Source organism: Podarcis erhardii, assembly GCF_964252035.2.
Source record: "Podarcis erhardii genome assembly, chromosome: 10".
NCBI classification, from domain to species: domain Eukaryota; kingdom Metazoa; phylum Chordata; class Lepidosauria; order Squamata; family Lacertidae; genus Podarcis; species Podarcis erhardii.
Genome location: NC_138500.1, coordinates 24,900,966 through 24,923,416, shown reverse-complemented (window position 1 = coordinate 24,923,416; position 22,451 = coordinate 24,900,966). Strand labels below are relative to the sequence as shown.

Genomic DNA, 22,451 nt, shown 5'->3' with positions numbered 1-22,451 from the left:
TCTCAGTAAATCCCATGCATGTCCACTCAGAAGTAAGCCCTATTATGTACAACGGCACTTGCTTCAAAAGAAGTGCATAGCCTTAGTTACCCAAATCTCTTTCATGGAGAGAATGGATACACCAACATTTCAGAGCTTGATAGCCAAGAGAGTCCAAGATTAGCTCTAAAATCTGTCTCAGAGATCAGGCTCAAGTCCTCTGCCTGTTTTACTCTGTACCTGTTCAAACTCAGTTTCTCACCTGTAGGTGTGTTTATGGGAGATAGTCAACTAAACAGAGAAAACCTATTGAAATTAATGGACCTAACTTCATCATGTTCATTAATTTCAGAGAGCCTACTGTGAGTAAAAGTTAGTTGAATACCAGCCAACAGGTTTATCCATAGCTACTCCTCCTTTCTCTATAGGCATCCAGTATGGATCCTTATGAAAAACTCTGGTATCGTCATCTAAAAACAAAGCACACTACTTACCTGTTCAGCTGTTTTCATTAAAGTGATGGAATTTGTAATTAAAGATGATATGAGAAATAAAAATGCCAAGTGTTTCGCCATGATGAAAAATAGTTGCTCATAAATGCTGATGTCGTAGCAACACAATTTTACAAAATTCTGCTGTGCTCAGTTCATCCACATTATTAGACAAAAGCGAGTGCCATTCAAAATATATCCTTTTTACCTTCTCCCAAAGCAGGCAATGAATGGAGAGCATGTGAATCCTGACCTTAGATAGCAAAGGCTACCCAAATGCATGTGGTTGCAGAAAGTGCTCACAGCAAACTCGTTTAACACTTCCTAACTGGCATCCTGCCAGACTTTACTGTGCAAATTCTCCTCCCTGGGCCCCCTCCCCAATTTCTGGAGTTGTTGACAGCAGATTTCCAAGGACACTGAGCACTGGTGACAGAAGATAAAGTTCTGGCCATGAGTCAATGTGTCACCCACTAACCTTTCTTAAATGAAGTGAGACAGATCTTGGTTTTATTTTATTTTATTGCAAAGATGTGAGTGTAACAGAGCTCAATAAAAGGCTTATCAGAGGTGGGCAAAATAGCATCTCTAAGTTTCCAGTTAGCTGTAGCAAGTGCTTACTTCATGTTGTGATGATATCTTATCGATTCTTTTAAGAAGGCTAGGATGGACGACACTTGTTTTTGTAAAGCAGTCCTAATTACCTGCATGCCTCACAGTGCAAACAAACATTTGAGGCTGCCTCCAGACTGTCTGTATTTTGCAGGAGGGATCAGTGGCGTAGCGTGGGGGGTGCAGGGGGGGCCGGCCACACCGGGCGCAACATCTGGGGGTTAGGGTTAGGGATAGGGTTAGGGGGCGCAAATCCAGGATTAGGGGGCGCAAATTACTTGCCTTGCCCCGGGTGCTGACAACCCACGCTACGCCACTGGGAGGGATTCATTTGCATACCAGACATAAAGTTTGCACAATTAAAGTGGATGGAAGTGCTCTGTTTCCTTGGCTGAACAAATCCAGAAGAAAACTTTCATTTTCTAGAGAAATTGGGAAATTAAATTGGTCAATCTGTTCTAGAGGAGGAATGGGCTTGGATCTGAAGGAGTGTCCTCTCCCAATTGATGTCAGTAGTATCAAAGGAAGATTTCTATAAAAAAAAGAATTCCAATGGCGTCTTACAACACCAAGTCCCAGTTTCAGAATAGTATTTGAAAATATGGCATGTTGCTGTTATAACCATGATAACTTCTTCTTCTTTTTTTAGGAATCAGAGGGAGGCAAAATGCTGAATGGCTTATTTATGGGAAAGCTAAGGGGTTTAAAAAAAAAAAATAGAAGCGGGTGGGAAAGGGTCGAGGTTCTGGGGAAAATGACTATGATAATTTCACCCACCATTTAAAATCACATATAGTTTTAAAATCACATATAGTCTTGACTAGATGCGATTTTGGCTTTAGTCGTGATTCCCTGGAACGTAATCCCCACAATAAGTTGCAGACCTACTGTACTACTGACTTTTCCAGGGCAAAACAGAGGTGCTCTAATCAGGAATACCGCCAAAGGTCAGATATGGACTGAACCAGTTGTTTCCGGTATGCCCTGGGATATCCTCCGGAGAAAACAGAAGTTGAAATTATTCCTTGCCCCTCCAGGCACAATTGGCCCTTTCAGGTTCTCTAATTTCAGTTTATACTCACGTTTCCTCGTAGAATGTAGGGAAGCATCCGCTACGGATCAGGTTCCCTCTACTGGCCACGTGTGTGTATTACATATTATAATCTAGTACAGAGGGAAACAAGAGGGAGCGATCAGATCAGATCTTTCCATATACTGTACTGTATATATAGAAAGAAATCCTAAGAAGAGGTTCCTCCTCCTAAAAACCAGCACAGTGTAGTCTGAGCATGCTCAGTTTCCATGGAATACTGATGGATGGGAGGGGTACAGTAGGCTAGTTTCTACACATACTTTCACGTCCCTTTCTAACCTCCATGTAGACAATCAAGGACATGCTCCAGCCAGGCAAAAACACGTGTGTGTGTGTGTGAGAGAGAGAGAGAGAGAGAGAGAGAGAGAGAGAGAGAGAGAGAGAAGCAGGGCCGGGGGTGGGGTATGACCTGGACATACTGGATGTGGCCTGGGAAGAGTTCTGAGGACCAGGGAGAGGCCTGGAGGATAGACAATACTGATCTAGACAGAGAAATAGTCTGAATTAATATGATGCAGCTGTGCATGTTCCTAATTAGTTACCAGGAAATGAATCTTCTTAAATTGCATGTGGTTAAACTAGAATATTTTCTTTCCCATGTGTCCCATGTGCAAATTCTTCTTGTTCCTTTGCATAGAGCCCAGAAGATTTCGTTTGTGTACAAGACTGACCAATGCTATTCATTTAAATCTTCCCGTGCCACTAACTAGATTTGTTCAATCACAGCCTCTCTGAATAGACTTTTATCTCATTGGAAAACATTAATCACAAGCACCAAACAAATAAACCTCCAACCTGTCACTGTGGACGTGTATTGTTCTTTTTGAGAATGTTCTGCTAAAAAAGAAAAAGAAAAAAGATTAAAATTCTAAAAATTATAACATAGGAAAGGACAAGGCAGAGAGATTTCCTGCACACTCATCAGATCTATTATGTTCAGGGGAAGTCGATCGTTTCTCCAGGATTTACAATGTATACATTACAGTTGACTGTGTATACTGGAAGCCTATACTGTACAGCCAAGTCATCTTGTGGGCCATTGTTTCGTTTTGACCTTTATTTCAACAGGTCTATCCATGCACTTTGACTTTTGTGGCCTGTATGTGATTTATGGGCAGCTGGATTCACTCAAGAAGGCTTCATTACTGTACGGAGGTGCACATGTGCTCCCCCCTCCCATGTGTGCCAGCTTGCAGAAGTCGCTGCTGGTTCTGGTGCAGCTTCTGGGATCCTTGGATACAAACTGGTGTCCATAACAATTCCAATGCAGATCCAAGATTCCAAGAGGGGACCTGCAGCTAAATGGTGCAGTGTAGTCTCTCCTCCTAGCACAAAGTAACCAGCCATCCAGCCATCATGCCCTTCTCTAGCAGCCCATTCCAGTTTTGCACCGCTTTCTGGTTCTCCATTCTCCTCCTTGATAGGTGTGTATCTGAAGAAGTGTGCATGCACACGAAAGCTCATACCAAGAACTAACTTAGTTGGTCTTTAAGGTGCTACTGGAAGGAATTTTTTTATTTTGTTTTGACTATGGCAGACCAACACGGCTACCTATCTGTAACTTGATAGACACTTGACATTCTGTGGCTACTGAGCATGCTCATTCTTTAAGGGACTATGCTTTTATTTTTATTCTAGGATTGTTCTCTTAAGTTTATTTGAAATGGTTTTTCAGGGGTGGGGTGTGACTTCCCTGAACATGCTGATATGAACATGCCCTCTTGTTTTTCAGTGGTCCTGTTGGGGTTGCGTTCTTCTCAGCCTATACAACCTGAGCCTGCTATTAGTGGGAATGTTACCCTGGTGTAAGGCTGCAGAGACTGGTCATTGGAACACAGAACAGCAGGAGCAGAGGGGAAACTGGATGTTCTCTCTTCCTTCATGTCACTTTGTCAAAATGTTTGGATATAAACAGAAGTGGCTTCCCAGGTAAGGCAGAACTGCTATGCTGACATCCTAGCAGGTGGGTGGCTGTTGTTTACTGGGAGGGGTGCATGGAGGTCAGCAAGGTGCAAATGCACTGGAAGGAGCACCATGTGGCCTCTGATGATGCTTTTCCACCATGCCACAAGTGGAGAGAAAGCAGGATAGGAGGTTAGTGCAATGAGGGCCAGGGGAGCTGCAAAGATCCATTATAACATTTGAGAGATTGGAAGATTTGTATGATTGTGATTCCTAGCAGTTCCTGAGTTGCACTACAAAGAAGGAAAGAGAAGAACTCAAATTAAGCACACAGAAAACCTAGTAACTCACATTAAGCATAATTTGTTTGTTTTTCTTGTATCTATGTTCCTGTTTGGCAACTCACAGGGTCCTGCAGCAACTGGGGGGGGGGGGGTGTCAATGTGGCTTCTTTCCTGTTATCCTGTGTCAACCAGGGGTCCAGAACAGCTTTAGAAAGGCTAGAAATCAGACATTTCCCTTTCCTGTGCTATGATCAAGACAAAGCCAAACATTCTTTATCCATCACCAGGATGGGGGATGGGGGAGGGGGGACCCACCCTTTCATTCCCATGAGACTTGCTTCTTCCCCACTGCCTGCAAATACCAGAGCACAAAAATATGCTCCTGTGTGGATATTTTTTTTTTAAGGTCTCACTAGGAATGTTTGCGGAATTAGATTTCTGCAACCCGACATGCATTTCCCAGATTATGGGTGGTATTCAATGAAGCAATAGTCATAGCAAACCCACTGAAATTAATGAACACAAGTTAGGTCCATTCATTTCAATGGGCTGACTCTGAGTAAAGCTTAGTGGAATACGTCCCTTAATATGTGCATCAGAACATATTAGACTCTCCCCCCCCCATTTTTTTATTCATTTTATAACACAAATAAAGAACACAAACAGAAAAACAAACAATACAAACAAATTCTTGTCATATCCTTATTTTTCTAAACATTGTTAAGTGGGTTTCCCCCAGTCCCACCTATCTGATTTTCATTTTACTTCATCTTTAGCAGTTTACATATACCATAGTTTCTAACCATCTTTTTTAAAAAAAATCACACTTAAAATAACTTCACATTTTATCACTTACAAATAATACTATTTTAAAATACACTATCTTCTACTTCTAACCCTACAGCCTATATCCACTTCCAAAGCTATTCTAAGATTTAAATATTAACATATTTTTTCAAATATTCCTTAAACTTCTTCCAATCATCTTCCACCATCTCTTCTCTATGGTCTCGGAGTCTCCCGGTCAGTTTGGCACGTTCCATATAGTCCATCATCTTCATCTGCCATTCTTCGATAGTTGAGAACATATTGGACTCTTGGGGTGGAATTCAGTGTCACGCTAAGGACATCAGTTCCATCAGTGCCAGCATTTCTGCTTCCAGACAGAACAATCTCCCCCCTCTGTGTTGTCCTGGGGTTTTCCTGACTCACCCAAACAGATTGGGGGAGGGTACAGGGTGGGAGTCACTAGCAGGACTCATTGCACTAGCTTCTGTTAGTGCATTGCTTATTATGTGTTATGTACAAATAGTCCCAAACTGCTTGTGTATATTATGGAAATGTATACCTTACTTATGGGACGTGGGTGGCGCTGTGGGTTAAACCACAGAGCCTAGGACTTGCCGATCAGAAGGTCGCGGTTCGAATCCCCGCGATGGGGTGAGCTCCCGTTGCTCGGTCCCTGCTCCTGCCAACCTAGCAGTTCGAAAGCATGTCAAAGTGCAAGTAGATAAATAGGTACTGCTCAGGTGGGAAGGTAAATGGCGTTTCCGTGCACTGCTCTGGTTTGCCAGAAGCAGCTTAGTCATGCTGGCCACATGACCCGGAAGCTGTACGCAGGCTCCCTCGGCCAATAAAGCGAGATGAGTGCCGCAACCCCAGAGTCGGCCATGACTGGACCTAATGGTCAGGGGTCCCTTTACTCTTTACCTTTATACCTTACTTATATGTCTTGTGGCTTATTGCAAGCGGAAGAGTCACAAATGCACAAATGCACTGTGCAATTAACTACAGTAAACTTTCACTGGGCACTTTGAGAACCTGTCTCTATTTTCTTATATCTAGTGTTTTACTTCCTCTACTGAACACTACTAATAGACTCCAGTGAAGAAGACGGAAACATTCTGCATATCTCACAGACTTACTGAGAGCATTCTATGGCTCACGCACACCACAATGGAAAATCCTTTCCCAAACCTCTGTACTCCCATGCCTATCTGATTCGTTAATGATTTACATAACTCTGTGTATCAATTAAACAGGCCCACACTTCCTTTGTTTTATATAGTGCATTTTGTTTCGTGTGCTGCATTTTGCTTAGCCCTCCCAAGGTCCACCCATAGATGGCCCCTGAATCTACCCTCCCTTGCATATTTCCTGGCGCATGTGCATTAGTGGAAGAGAGGAAGACAGAGCAGGGAATATATTTCCTTCAATCCTTCTCTCAACAATACTCCAGTGTGGCATTTCCAGAAAACCAGAATACATTTTGGTTCTGCACAGGCTTTTCCCTTTCTTTACAGGCACTGGGAGGAAGGGAGGGAGGGGTTATCATGGCAAGTGGGTAGTTATTGCATGGCATAGGTAGTGAAAAGCTTTCTACGGCAGTAGGGATGCCAACTTAAATAAAATACTGTGGGGGCCCAGGTAAGCCCCGCCCTGCATAATTGATCACATGACGCAGTGCACAGACACCATTTGAATGGGAATGCCCTTCAACTTTGTGGGGGTCCGGCCCCCCTCAAATATTTTTATTATGGGGGCTGAAGCGCCCACAGCCCCTAGGAGTTGGCTCCTATGTATGGCAGCCATACCAGCAGCTGGGAAAAAGAGGCTGTGGAACACAGTGGAATGCAGGAACCCAGCACCTATATTTACAGTTGTTCACATCTACACTAAAAAATAAAATTATAATGAAGCCTTATTTACCTAGGGATCCATTAGCCTCGCCATCCCGTGGACCATGGAGGGAACAAAAGTACCAGGAAAGCAACTTCTTCTTTGGAGAAAAGAGTTTATTGCAATCTGTGCACAGAGACAACCAGCAGGATTCCTCCTGAAAGACTGGCTGTAAAGCAAAACACTTCAGCAGACGTTCTTATACTTTTCTGAACACTCTCCCCCCTCCCATACCCTTTCCAGATTTGCCCAATCAGCTGGCAGATGTTCAACTTATTCCCTTATATGGCACATCTATATTGCTTGCTAAACACATTTTTAATGCTTGCTAAACATTCCTCATACGTGCCTTTCTGCTAGCTAAGCACTCCCCTCCCCTTCTGCTTACACGTGTCTTTTCTTATTTTTGCATTAGTAAGCATAAGGCAGGAAGAAGGGGCCTGGTTAAATCTGCAAACAGCAGCTAAAATATTTTTGCAAGCTAAGAAATGGACTTTTGACCTGCCAGACAAATTTAGCAAACAGTCACTGGCGGATGTGCTAACTGTCTGGCCAAATTTGCAGAAGTAAGATTAGCACAGGATTAGCACAGGATTTTACTGCAGATAGTATTTGAGAGCAACCTTTCTTAGGTACAAAATACAGAGCTTAGGTGCAGATTTCTTAGGTACGAGGTACAGAGAATATTGAGAGAAACCTTTCTCATCCCCTGCATATATGTCTTGCATTTCTAAAACATTTCTAAAGCATTTCTAAAACCGATAGCTCAAACAGGAAACAGCTCCCAGTCTGCAGAGCTGAAAACAGGAAGCAGCTTCAGAGCTGACACATTTGCGGTTTCTGCTAGCTGCCTGACCACAACTGCAGCCCGTTTGCTTCTTTTATAATATTCTGTTAACCTTTCCTTCTCCCTTCAATAATAACAGATCTACAGAGTTACAGAGCTAGGCGAAACAAGCGGCGGAAACCAGCAACACGCCAACACATGAAGGGAAACAGTGAAAGCCCGTAAAGCCATGAAGTGCTTCAAGTGCTCTCTTCTTGGCAACAGATATGAGCAACACAGAAAAAGAAATGAGACAGAACAAATCTAGGATGGATGCAGATGGGGAGTGTAGGAAGGGGCAAGGGCACGGAGGAGTAGTTCTGAGATGGGGAAAATTGGGATATGCAACCTCCCATCATTCAGGGAAGCAGTCATCCCTTTGATTTTCAAAAGTTTTCATATTATTAGTGGGTAGTGAGAAAGTGGTTTGTTTGTTTGTTTGTTTGTTTGTTTGTTTGTTTGTTTGTTTGTTTTGTTATGTGAGAAAGTGGATTTGAAAAGAGGAAAAGCTGAAATGTCAATCTTTCAATAAAAGCATGGAATGTTTCTTGTGAAATTGATATAGGTTGCTGGCCTCCATTTTGTATTTGGTACCATAAATATTGCTTCTGGGAGCCTGTAACATTTCCTACAGTTCTCCTCCCTGGATTGCAGCAAAGGGGAAATAATTTCATTTGGCATTAAGAATGAGAAAGCTATAGTTGAGCACAGCAATTTATGGAATACTTCAGCGTCAGGGCACTGCTCTGAAACTCTTTGCAGGAGTTGTGCCGTTACAAATCTTGGTTTCTGTCATGATGGCCGCCATCTTTGTTTTGGTGTGTGAGAGGCAGAGACTGACAGAACTAATAAATTATGAGAAAACCCATTGGAAGCCTTCGGCCAGAGCTGCAGATGGTATGCTGAGGAATGCTCTGCGTCTGCTGCAGCCTGTCGCTTTTCATCAGCGCTAATGAGGGAGAAGGCAAAGACAGCTGACTGAAATGAGAAAGTGTTCATGGGGCATACAGCTGATGGTGGTGCACGCTGTCAGTCAAGGGGTGGTCTTAACCACAGATTAGATCTTTCCAGCGGCCTCTGCAGCTTGCTCGCTCCCTTTGTTCTTAAAAGACTCTCTCAGCTGGTGAAATTGCAAACAAAAGGCAGCTCTATCCGAACCAACAGTGCAGAAGCCTTCGCTGAGGAGGAACATTAAGGGAAGCCGTATCAGCGAGACAAGCGGCGCTCGGACAATGCAGGGGACCACCGACGGCATTGCATGAGACCTCGAGGGAGTCTGGTAATTACTCTTAGAGGCCCCTTCCATCTAAAAGGCTGTAGAGAAAAAGGCCCCGTTCGCACCTTCTCACCCGTTGCTTGAAGACTGCAGCACCCAATGTTGCATATCCCCAACGACACATCATACTTTTCAGTGCCGTTATTAGTCACATTGCTGTCCCACCCATTTCTAGAAGGAGTACAGGATAGCATACAAGTCCGCACCACGACCACCACCCATTTTTATCTACACAACAATTTTAAATGGACCAAGACCTGAACTATCACATTGAAAATTATAAAATGATGCGAGATTAAGTGATTCTCTCCACCACCACCACCACCTAGAGTGTCAGACAGCAAACCGGCCAGTAAATCACACAGTTAAAAGTTGGAGTTAACTTTTTATTAGCAAAAAGATGATCTTCACATACTTGAGTGACTGCAGGCCTAATGGAGCACAGCAGCTCATTCCCAGTAGGTCTTACTCTATGAAATCAGTTGCCAAGACTAAAGGTACCCCCAAGCCATCTATGTATCCTCCTCTTGAGGGCTTTCCCCAAGCATTCAGAGACTGTACCTGTGTGCCTCTCTTTGCTCCTCCTGTTTCATGCCTCTTCTGGTTCTGGCAGTCAGTGGAGTGGGGAGCTTGTCAGAGCAGGAGGGGGAGATGCCCAGGACTCTTCACCAGCCTGACTCATCTCTGCCTCTTAGCCTCCCTCCTGTTTCAGCTTCTGCCTCTAATTCTAGGCTTCTTTCTGCCACACACTCTCCCAGCTCCAGTGGCGTAGCGTGGGTTGTCAGCACCCGGGGCAAGGCAAGTAATTTGCACCCCCTAACCCCTCGATTTTAGCACTTGAGTGCGAGCGCCCCCCCCAGATGTTGCAGCCGCCCCCTGCACCCCCCACGCTACGCCACTGGGGCTGGGGGCGAGCGAAGGAGCCAAGGACCCCCCCCCTTAAGGCTCAGCAGGAATTTATTAAATTTATTATTTGCGGAGCCCTCGCGGGCCGAGGCAGCCGAAGCCCCCTCCCCTCGGGCGCCTCCCCGCCCCCTCCTCTCCTTGGGCTGTAGGTGGAGCCCGCGCTCCGAGGTGCGTCAGATCCGGGCTTGGCGAGCACCTCTCCTCCCCCCGGCCTGGTCCGGGGGCTTCCAGCCGCGCTCCGTCCTCGCCCGACCCCCCCCCCCCGCGGCTGAGACTTGCGCTGAGAGCCGGAGCCAGCGGCACCCCCTTCCGCCGGGAGACCCTCGCCCGCCTGCCGGCTTCCTCTCGGAGGGTTTTGGGGAGAGCAGGGCGCGGCGAGGCCCCTCGGAGCTCTCCTCCCTCCCAGTCGGCAGAAGCAGCCGCCGCCTGTGGCTGGGCCAAGGGGATGGCGTCGGCGTCGGGGTGCGGAGGCTGCCCATGCCCGGCCAGGCGTTGGTGGCGGCGTCGGCGCTGCTGCAGCGGCTGCTCCTCCTGCGAGCAGTGAGTGGAGCGCAGCCGCAGCGGCGGCGGCGGCGCGCGCTAGGGCGCAAGGCTGGCGGTGGCGGTGGCGGCGGGGAGCCCGGCGGAGGAAGGAACTTGTCCCTTCCCTCTGGACTCGCGCCCCCCCAGATGTTGCGCCCGGTGCAACCGGCACCCCTGGCACCCCCCACGCTACGCCACTGCCCAGCTCACTAAGCCCTGCTACCTCTTCAGTTGACACCTCCTCTTCCCCATCTTCTCCCTATGACCACTCATCATTGTCCCACCACCATTCCCCAGGCTCTGCACCTTCTTCCCTTGGTGATTCCTCAGCTGGTTCCTCCCACCATACTTCTGCATCCAACCAGCCCATCACAGACAGATTACAGAGAAGTCATTTGTGAGGTAACCAGAAGCAAAGTTGGCCAGGCCTGCTGTTGCCAATAAGAGGCTTTTTCTCAACTAAGGTGCTGCTAGGTACTTAAAAGCAGTGGCAGCTGGTGTGTATAGGGACTGGTAGGGTGGAAAGTGGGGAGCCCAACTGTAGATGGCGTCATAGACATTAGCAGGCAGAGCCCGCCAGTTCTGGTTTCTCCTCTCTCCTACTTCCTGTTGAGTTCTACTAGCAATGCACTTTGCAGTGAATTCAGCTACCTTGTAAGCCAGTAGTGGGGAATCTCCAGATGTTGTTGAACTACAACAACACCTTCAGCCTCAGCCAGCCTGGCTAATGATCAGGGATTTGGGGAGTTGGAGCCCAACAACATCTAGCGGGCCACTGGATCCCCTTCCATATAAGCAAAGTGCGTTTTTTGAAGGGGGGAGGGTTTTAAGAAAGGGTGGGATGGAGACCAGGACCCACTATGAAAATTTAGGAGCCCCTGGGCCACCTCTAAAGCACCTTTAGGCACTAGGCGATAATGTTCCTCTTCAACCAGACCTTTGGCTGACTGACATCTGATGCCCTTTTAAATGTATTGTGGGAGGAAGGATTTTTGTTTTGTACTTATTTTTATTACGTATTTTTTTTATATTACAATTTTATGTTGTCAACCACACTGAGATCTACGGTTGTAGGGCAGTATGCAAATTTAATAAATCATCATCATCGACATCATAAAGTACAATGGTTATAAACTGCTATATGGGAGAGATCAGCCTTAAGAGCACTGCAAGACCAAGACCAGCGTCAGGAGACCGGTTGTGACCTATGTGACCCAGAATGCCTGGATTCCAAGTATCGGTTGCATGTGCTATTGCTCAAAGAAAAATTAATGTTATTTCCACCAGGTGGCAGCAGAATAAAAGCAATTGCAGTAGATTATAGCCGGTTGAAACAGCTGCCATTTCAACCACCTTTCTCCCTCCCATGATCAGCTTTTAGAAATCTAACGGCTACCATTCTGGAATTGGTAGCTCCTGAACACATTTGTATCATATTTCCTTGCAGAGGTGTAGACTTTTGCTTCCAAGATTACATGCTGATGTTACGTTAGTTAAAAATGTGCGTTAAGAAGAGGCCTGCAGGATCAGGCCAAAGACATATCTAGGGCAGCAGCCTTGTTCACACAGCAGCCATTCAGATGCCTATGAGAAGCCCACAACTCCTGCCTCTTTTCCCAGCAACTAGTATTCAGAGACATATTGCATGTGTCTGTGTAACTCAAATGTTAACATCTTTATTTTATTTTAATTGCTTCGGACAATCCTTTGTGTAGGATCTCAACAAAAAAATATGGGAAATCTTTGCAGGGTAATAAGCCAGGAAAGTCTGGGGCAACTTTCTCTTACAATTTCTGTACTACTGCTTAAAGGGCCTGGGATAGCTCAGTTGGTAGAGCATGAGACTCTTGATCTCAGGGTCGTGGGTTCGAGCCCTACATGGGGCAAAAGATTCCTTCATTGCAGGGGGTTGGTCGAAATGACCCTGTGGTCTCTTCCAACTCTACAACTCTACTAGAATTGTAAGATTCTAGTATATAATGTCTGCCTCCTGCAATAGATGACAGTGGAAGGAGCTACCGTATTTTTCGCCCTATAGGACGCACTTTTCCCCCTCCAAAAATGAAGGGGAAATGTGTGTGCATCCTATGGGGCGAATGCAGGCTTTCGCTGAAGCCTGGAAAGCGAGAGGCGTCGGTGCGCACTCCTCTGGGCTGATCTGACCTCCAACGATATTGAAGAGACCTCCCCAATTGACCATTATAATACATTAATCCGAAAACTCCAACCGTTATTGTCAAGACTCAGGAGATCTAGCCACAATGAGCTCCCTACCAACAAAAAATGGTTTGACCGCGAATGCATCCAGGCAAAACTTATACTCAGGGAATGCTTTAAGGTCTTCCAGCAAAATCCTAACCCTACTACTAAATTAGAGTTACAACTTAAAAAAAAGAACTACAAAAAAATGTTTTATAGTCAGCGTGTGGCTGACTGGGCATGATCATGGTTACTGAAGCTCGTTTTATTATTTGCACATTACAAATGTATTATCCATTTCTATGGATGGTGCTTATGTGCCCAAGGAAAGATACTGAGCATCAGGATAGCAGGAGCAAACTGCCACTTTATTGCTCTGGCTAAAATGCAGTGAGTTTAAAATGCAAAACCGCACATGGTTGGCAAACTGGGTTTTGTTTACATTTTTGCTCAAGCACATCTGTAGTGTGGAAGCAGTAATGCATGGAATGCGGGGGGAGAAGAGAAATGCAAATGGGGCACAACCTCAAAGTCACCAGCTGGTTAGTTTCCTCCTCTTTAGCCTCAGTTTTGTCCATGTGGAACTCAGCAGGAAGGAGGATGGGGACAAAATTGGAATTAGGCTGTGTGCATGTTACTGGCTTAAAACAAAGCTAGGTCATTCCTTTTTCTGGATTTGGATTGAAGGTGGTTTTGGGGGAAATACATCACAGAATCACAGAATTCTGGGATTGGAAGGGATACCAAGGGTCATCTAGTCCAACCCCTTGCAATGCGGGAATCACAGCTAAAGAGTCCTTGACAGATGGCCATCCAGCCTCTGTTTCAAAACCTCCAATGAAGGGGAGTCCATCACCAAATTGCAGCATTTCATAAGAAACACCAGCGTAGATACAGACAGATATACGTTGTGGCTAATGCCATGTGTACACAGCTTCTCGAACCAGCAGCAGGAACACAGTGGATACAGAAGTGTGTACATAGCTGTTGTTAGCGCTGCCTGTCTTTGGCTCTGGCGCCACCTACTGTCGGTCTCCCTGCCCTCCACCCAATGGACACCCGTTGTCACTGCTTCTGAAGCGAATTGTCTGTAGTAACAACTGAACATTCCCTACTCAATCCAAAAACTGCATTCCAGTCCTGCCTAATCCAGCAGGGTGTAATGGTTAAGATGTAGGAATGGGGAGACCTACATTAAAATCTCCAGTCTGCCAAGAAGCTCACTGGGTGACCTTGCACAGTCACTTTGTCTCTACCTCACAGGGTTGTTGTGAGGATAAAATGGGAGGTGGAGAATTACATGACACAACTTTTAGCTTCTCATTGAAGCCCATAGAAGACAATCTTTCTAAGGAGCTGCCTGCATTTTGCCAACGCAAATGAACTGAGAGGAACCATTGCCTGTCAAGCTCGTTGATTGAACTGAGCTATGAACTTTTGTTTGACTGTCATTAGTTCCGGTCCTGGCAGCTGAAACACAGTTCCCCTTTGTATGCATGCTACATTTTCACCTTCCCTGTGGGCTGAAAGGAGGTTTTTATGTGACCTCTTTGAAGGCCAAAGTATATGTCTCTATACCCGTAGATACACACCCTGTCATAATAGAAAGCCAGAAAATGCTGGCAACTTGAATGACTGCCACAGTTATCCTGATTTCCTTTCTATTTCTGGCTCATAGCTAGCAGGTCAGAAGATTTTAAGAGTAACATAATTAGTGCACTGTGCAAAGCTCACAAAGATTGATACACAGGTTCAGCTCAATGTGACACCGTGGCGATAAAAAAAAAAGGTGAACTGAAAAACCTGGTCAACATTTTCTGCTATTTATTTATTATTATTGTTACTGTTCTTTCCATATATGTATATATTTTACACCTCACCTTTCCTCCACGAAGCTGAAGGGGGTGGCATATGGTTCTTCTCCCACACATTTTAACCTAACCTCGAAATAACTCTGTGAGGTAAGTTAGGCCAAGGGATAGTGACTGGCCCAAGGTCACCCAGTGACCTTCATGCCTGAGTGGGGATTTGAATCTCCGCTCTCCCAGGTCCTCGTGTAACCCTCTAACCACTGCACCACACTATACGCCACCAAAAGTTTTGTTTTCACAGAGAAAACAAGGAAGGCAGGTCTCTTGTCGTACAATTAAGGATAGCTCCTAGTGAGCAGAACTGCTCAAAGGCTGGAGGTAAACTTATCAGCCTCTGTCTCCAATCCATCCTTTTGAACAATTGGAGTCGGGACAGCTTTCTCTCCTGATTTCCATTGACTCCTGCTTCGTGTGCTTCCTCTACCATTGGATGGTGAAGGAGGTATGAAAGGTACTTGATTCCTTGGGGTAAGAGGAAGGACCCTAGGAGACCCTGGGGCTGTGAGATTCGGGTCAGATGGCCCTTGTCTGCCAGTCTCCAGTTAACATTCCTCTGATCACCTGCATCATGCTCAGAGATGGCAGCATGGACCAGCTCCCCAGCTGGTGGCAACGTAAACCTCTATCAGTGCCCTGTATCCTCCCAGGGCTTCTTGGTTCATAACAAGGCATTATACCCTCCAACATTTCTCCATTGAAAATAGGGATGTCTTAAGGAAAAGCGGGACGTTTCAGGATCAACTCAGAAGCTGGGATGGGGTCTGTAAATCCAGGACTGGCCCTGGAAAATAGGGACACTGAAGGATTTGAGGCATTGCCATGTTCCTGATTACAGGTATATCATCAGATGCCCCATGAAACATAGAGCTCAGAAGGGGCCTCAGTTGAAACCAAGCTAATCCATTAAAAAAACCACACTTTTATTTGTGAAATTTTAACAGCTTTTATACACACATCGTACAGTATCCACCACTCATCTATTTTCCTAAGACTTCCCAATCCAGCTCTCTGTGGCATTCTAGGGCAGTGTTTCCCAACCTTGGGCCTCCAGCTGTTTTTGAACTACAATTCCCATCATCCCTGACCACTGGTCTTGCTAGCTAGGGATGATGGGAGTTGTAGTCCAAAAACATCTGGAGGCCCAAGGTTGGGAAACACTGTTCTAGGGAAATCTTGATCTGCATATCCTGATATTTCACCCATTATCATTTCAAGTCTTCCTTTTTTGATGTTATCTGCTGCTCATATGTTAGGTAAAGGTAAATGTAAAGGACTCCTGGACGGTTAAGTCCAGTCAAAGGCGACTATGGGGTTGTGGTGCTCATCTCGCTTTCAGGCTGAGGGAGCCGGCGTTTGTCCATGGACAGCTTTCTGGCTCATGTGGCCAGCATGACTAAACCACTACTGGTGCACGGATGACCGTGACAAGTGCCAGAGCACACAGAAACTTCATTTACCTTCCCACCACAGTGGTACCTATTTATCTACTTGCACTGGCATGCTTTTGAACTGCTAGGTTGGCAGGAGATGGGCAGAGCAACGGGAGCTTACCCCATTGTGGGGATTCGAACTGCCGATCTTCCGATCAGCAAGCCCAAGAGGCTCAGTGGTTTAGACCACAGCAAATCCCGTGTCCCTCCTATTTAGGTTAAATTGCATATTGTACCCTCTAAGATAATCTCCAAAACAGCTCTCCTCTCCTCTTATCTTTAACTCATCCTTATTCCTTAGTTTTGTGGTCATGGTTATTTATTCTATTCTATTAATTTGTTCTGTCAAATTTCCTTAGAATCATAGAATCATAGAGTTGGAAGAGACCACAAGGGCCATCGAGTCCAACCCCCTGCCAAGCAGGAAACACCATCAGAGCACTCCTGACATATGGTTGTCAAGCCTCTGCTTAAAGACCTCCAAAGAAGGAGACTCCACCACACTCCTTGGCAGCAAATTCCACTGTCGAACAGCTCTTACCGTCAGGAAGTTCTTCCTAATGTTTAGGTGGAATCTTCTTTCTTGTAGTTTGGAGCCATTGCTCCGTGTCCGCTTCTCTGGAGCAGCAGAAAACAACCTTTCTCCCTCCTCTATGTGACATCCTTTTATATATTTGAACATGGCTATCATATCACCCCTTAACCTCCTCTTCTCCAGGCTAAACATGCCCAGCTCCCTTAGCCGTTCCTCATAAGGCATCGTTTCCAGGCCTTTGACCATTTTGGTTGCCCTCCTCTGGACACATTCCAGTTTGTCAGTGTCCTTCTTGAACTGTGGTGCCCAGAACTGGACACAGTACTCCAGGTGAGGTCTGACCAGAGCAGAATACAGTGGCACTATTACTTCCCTTGATCTAGATGCTATACTCCTATTGATGCAGCCCAGAATTGCATTGGCTTTTTTAGCTGCCTTCATGTGTATCTCTTATTTTTTCCATTATTTTTTTTTGCTAATTCAGACTTGTTCATATCAAGCTCATTTTGGGTGAGCCCATTCCAGATTGAACTCATTGAAGCTTACCCATCTCTAGTTACACCTTTGGACATATGTGATCAGAGCATTCAAAGAAGCCCACAAAAATTTCTGGCCTGCACAATTTTTTGTTACCCCATATGCCTGCTCCTGCAAATCTTTTGTTAAGTGCTGAGGGTCTGAAAAGGGGCAGGCGTTTCTTACTCAGCAGACTTGTAAAGAGCTACTCATGATATCATGTGTCATCTCAGCTCATACAGTGCAGGTCCCTGTTCTTCACAACCCTTCCTAGCCCTTTGTCCTTATGATATGCATTTTAGGTCCGGTGTAACCAATTCCCAAAGCATAGCTTTGCTGACTGCCTTTAGTTTGTTGCAGGAACAGGCAAACTGAGTTGCTGCCATTGCTATCAACTTTACATGGAGCAATGGCAAAACTTCAAGGTGTATTTCTGTGTGTGGGAACCTTTTTTTTTTTATTTCAGATGATATTTTGGAAGCTTATGGAAGCCTAGTGACAGGAAGAGGGGAAACTCAAAATGTTCCTGGGAGGAATAGGGGGACGGAACACATATGTTGTTTATGCTGACACATTTCTGTTGCCCATCTCCACAATAATTAATTAAGAGATCCCCAGCATAGCCCCCCCCCCCATTTTCCCTTCCTTTCTTTGACTGCTCAGATGCCTTCATCATCTCCATTTGAATAAAAGCAAGTCTTTGCAATGCTGATTTCTAAAAGCAGAGAGGCGGTGCTCTCTCTCTGTGCGTGTGTGGAAACTAGCTTTCAGATTATGCAGATAAAAAATGTATATTGGAAGAGCTATGGAACTTCATATATAGAAAAGGACCAACTTATTCAGTGGCAGCAAGCTACAAAGAAAATTAGATTAAACCTGAGACTGATTCAGAATTCCCCCCCCCCCAGGTGTACCAGACTCCACAACGAATTTGTAGGAAGGCACTGTCTAATACAGGTGCTGAAATGTAATGCCGAAAATGTCTTGTTGAGATACATGATATTGACAATTTCTTCCTCATCTGAATTTACTGTCTGCATGCTTAGGGTTGCTCAGCACAAACATGCCTAGGTTTCCACTGTAAATTAAGACACACACCGTATTCTTTTCTCAAAGACTCCATAGAATTGTAGTTTACTCCTCACAGAGCTACAATTCCCAGCACTCTTAGCAAACCACAGTCCTTAGGATGCTTTGGGAGAAGCCATGTGCTTTAAAGCCGTAGCGCACGTGCAACTGAACTTTAGCTGAATCTGAGCCTGTATATACAGTATTATCTTTCCCTTTATTTCTTATTTTCTGGGCGGGAGGACAATTGCTTATGTAGCCAGTGAGGCACCATCCATTCTCAAGAGGAAGGTGCCAGCATTCTTACGAGGAACCCTGACATTTACAGAGTGTTTAAAAAGCCTCAAGTGCATTGAAAAGAAGCTGCGGCTGCACATGGCGTTTTCCCACTCCTTGCAAGCAATGGCCACTGTGCGCATTAACCTCTCCTGGGACTCAAGCAGCGACTGGGGTGGGGCAGAGGAGACATTTCAATAGAATAAAAGGCTCACAAGATTCCGAACTCCTCAGCACAAACGGTGTTTTCCTCTACAGAACGAAGGAGTCCCTCATTGAACATTTTGATACTGTACATCTGCCTGTGGCATGAGGACAGTTCACAATTCCAGACCCTTGGCAGGGTGGTGTAGTGGTTAAGAGCGGTAGACTTGTAATCTGGTGAACACGGGTTCGTGTTTCCGCTCCTCCACATGCAGCTGCTGGGTGACTTTGGGCTAGTCACAGTTCTTTGAAGTCTCTCAGCCCCACTCACTTCACAGAGTGTTTGTTGTGGGGGAGGAAGGGAAAGGAGATTGTTAGCCGCTTTGAGACTCCTTCGGGTAGTGATAAAGCGGGATATCAAATCCAAACTCTTCTTCTTCTTCTTGGCAGGCCTGCTTTATGGGTGATCTTGCTTAACTCAGAACGAAGTGAGTGATTCCAAGGAGTGTTCATCCACGGATATAGAGATCATGTCTGCACTATCCTTTTAGAGCAGACAAGGCAAAGAATCCTTGGAATTAGTTTAAGTATGTAGGGAGTTGTTAGGAGGCTTCCTCACAGAGCCACAATATCCAGAGTGGTTAAACAATCAGCCCCTCTCCCCAGGGAACTCTGGAAACTGTAGTTTTCTAACAACACTCAGCATATTTAACCAACTACAGTTTCCAGGATTCTTTGGGTTAAGCCATCCATATTTAAAGTGATATGATTTTGCTTTATATGTATCGTGCAGACGGGGCCATATTTTAAAGAGGCCTTGCTGCATGAGCTCTTGCTTTGGAAAAGCTTTTGGGCAAGATGCTTCTCTCAGTGAGTCTAACTCCATTTCTGTAGCTCAGTCAGTAGAGCATGAGACTCTTAATCTCAGGGTTGTGGGTTCAAGCCCCATGTTGGACTGAAGATTCCTGCATTGCAGGGGGTCAGACTGGATGACCCTTGTAGTTCCTTCCAACTCCAGGATTCTATGGTTCTACCACCAATTGCTTCATCTTTCCCATCACTGCTACCACCTATTTGCTTGCCAGGCAGAAAGCCAACAAGCAGGCTGGCATCTCCTTCTCTCCACAACTCTCCACATGGGTGATCAAGCAAAAGCAGGCTGCAATGGTGAAGAGTAAGAGCAGGTCCCGGGGGCTCTTGTCAGTGGCCCCTCTGCCTGCTGGGATGTGGGCCCTTAGCAGTTGCGAGCCCTGAATATTCGTCTCATGCATTATGCTACTCATGCGAAAAGAACTGTTCCGAAGCATGCCTTTTTAATGTATAAAAGTACCACTTAAAAATGAGGTTTCTCATATTAAAACGATATCTCCTCCTGGCACTTTACATGTTTTGACAGCCTCTTGGGAAATAAGCAACCATTAACTGGAAGCCATGCTTTGTCTTTCAGTGATGCATGGCAGACGCCACATAAAGTTCGGAGCTTCACCTCATCATCCTGAAACGGAGCTCCAGTGTGCTGGAAAGGATAACAACATCCAGCGCTGCCACTTAATTATCCTTGAAAGTGCATTCAGAAGGCCCTTTTCTCCATCTCCAGGTTTGAGCCAGATAATTCTATTTACCTGTGTTGACAGATTTTCCTGTCTGAAACAAATCATTCTGCAAACTCTTTGCTTGATTCATGGACATTGTTTTAGCTTACAAGACATATCTTGCATGGAAAACAAGCCAAGCTACTGGGTTCTGAAGCAGAAATGCCTTCACAACAATAACAACAAATAAATAACAACCCATTGTTTACATCTACTTTTTGATGCAGTTTTAGCTTGTCATTTACCATTTCCACAGCACTGTTACCATTTATTACTGTAATCATTTACATAGCACCATCAATTTCACCGGTATAAGAGGACAATTCTCTGCCCTTCAGGACACAAGCTAACACAAAGAAGGGAACAGGGAGATGGACATCGATGTACTGTCAATGTACATGCTGCTTTATGGGGGATAATATAAGCAACAAAACAATACTCTTTCCCTAGAAGCCTGCAATCCAAATGTTGACAGAGCAGGAGGTAACAGATGAAAGGGTGGGAGGAAAAGAAAAGACCAGAATAATAAAGGATGGATATATGCAATGGCAGTCACACATGCTCAAGCTTAGATTTGGATTGGAAAGAGCTGAGCAATAATGCTCCTGTTCAAAACTCAGGGTGCCTTAAGGCGATCTGACTCTATCTGCTCCCACTGGCTCCCCATTATCTCCAGCAAATACTACAACTCTGTTTGGCCCTACTGCCCCTGGTGGCGAGTTGCTGGGGATGTTGCCCATTGCAGGGACTGCAGAACTGAAGTCCCTCAAGTTGGAAGTGAAACATTCAACTTGTGGCCAGTGAGCACATTCAGTCATGCACTGTATTGCCAATATGAAAACTCTGGAATTAGAGGGAAGGAGCAAGATTGACGTGTATGCAAATTCCTGCTCTTACCTTCATATCCACACAGATCTCATTTGAAGACTCATTAAAGGCCCCTTCAAATCTGGGGTGAAATGTTTTTCTGGTGCTGCCCACTTTTGACATAGGTCCTTGCCTAGCCTGAGTATTCACTGCTGGGCTTAAGTGTTGTAGCTCAAATGAAAGTAATGAGGACACTGTAGTCTGTATATGCCTGCAACTAGAACAGTATATGTTTTGCTTCGGAGCAAACAGGAGAGTGTGCCAAGCCATCTTGTCACACGCCTCTGGCTTAAAGAAGAAATCCTTGTAACAATCCAAGCTGATGCCTAATTATTTTTCTTTCTTTTTTTACCATTTGAAATATATCTACCATGAAAATATGCATAAAATGAATGATGCAGCGACTAACTGTAGGGCTAGATTACAGCACCTGTGTTTCATTCAATGGGATGAATAGGATGCATGTGTCAGAAAGGGGTGGTTTATTGATGAGTAATAATAATAAATTCACAACGGAGCTGCACTGAGCATCCCTTCCATAAATTGTGCCTGCTCTGGGATTGTTCATAGATGAAGAGCAGCACACACACAAACTAAAGGTAGTTGTTCTTGAGCAGCTCAGTAGTAGAGCACAAGATTTGCACCTCTAAGTCCCTAAATTCAACACCAACATCTACAGCAATGGCTGCAATGTTTTCTTAATACAGCATAAGGCTAGTGTTGAATATGATTTAGCACTGGAATAGGATTGGGTTCTTCACAGTTTAGACATTACACTTTCCATATTATCCAGAGTCTAAGACTGCAACCCTAACTCCACTTACTTGGGAGTAAGCCCAGCTGAATTCAATAGGCCTTACTTCTGAGTAGATATAGTTAGGATTGCAGTGGCTCAGTTTCTTAAGGGTTGGATCCCAAAAGTTTGCTTATGTGCCTTGCTTTTTAAATACACAAATTTAACCCCCCCCCAAAAGCAAAATCAGCATATCCTTATCCAATATTTCCCAAACTATAGTTAGCATTTCTTCCATCTTCCATTTTTATATGGAAAAAAGAAATAAAGGGGTGGCATTCTGAATTCCTTGGGCTCATATCCTGGCAAGTACGTTTACGAGCTCAGGCACAATCCTATGCAGTGGTACTTATTTATTATAACTGGGTAACTATTGCACTTGGTAGTAAAGCCCAGTGAAATCAGTGGGGCTCAATTCTGAGTGGGGGGAAAAACCATTTCCTACATTTGCTTAAGTGTGCTTACATCTCAGAATCTGTTTTGATGAATGTTTTCCAATTGCACAGTTTACTGAGGCTGTTGTCTCCTTCCTCCCCCACTCCCCCTTAAACAAGATTTAAATAAATAAATAAAAATCAGCATTTTTAAAA

At 45.0% G+C, this 22,451-nt stretch overlaps 1 protein-coding gene and 1 long non-coding RNA gene across 2 annotated transcripts in view; both read right to left on the bottom strand.

Moving 5' to 3' along the window:
• STAB2 (stabilin 2) overlaps positions 1-714 on the bottom strand; it is a 92,013-nt gene extending 91,299 nt beyond the window's left edge. The window contains exon 1 of the mRNA XM_081878777.1: positions 474-714. Coding sequence (XP_081734903.1) covers positions 474-554 — 81 coding nt within the window. The 5' untranslated portion in view covers positions 555-714. The remainder of the gene's footprint in view (positions 1-473) is intronic.
• Positions 715-1,448: 734 nt separating this feature from the next.
• LOC309351406 lies at positions 1,449-22,378 on the bottom strand. The gene is made up of 4 exons (XR_014160834.1): positions 22,327-22,378; positions 2,971-3,012; positions 2,165-2,246; positions 1,449-1,614 (listed from the first exon to the last, which is right to left on the bottom strand). It is a non-coding gene; the product is annotated as an uncharacterized lncRNA (long non-coding RNA).
• Positions 22,379-22,451: the final 73 nt, after the last annotated feature.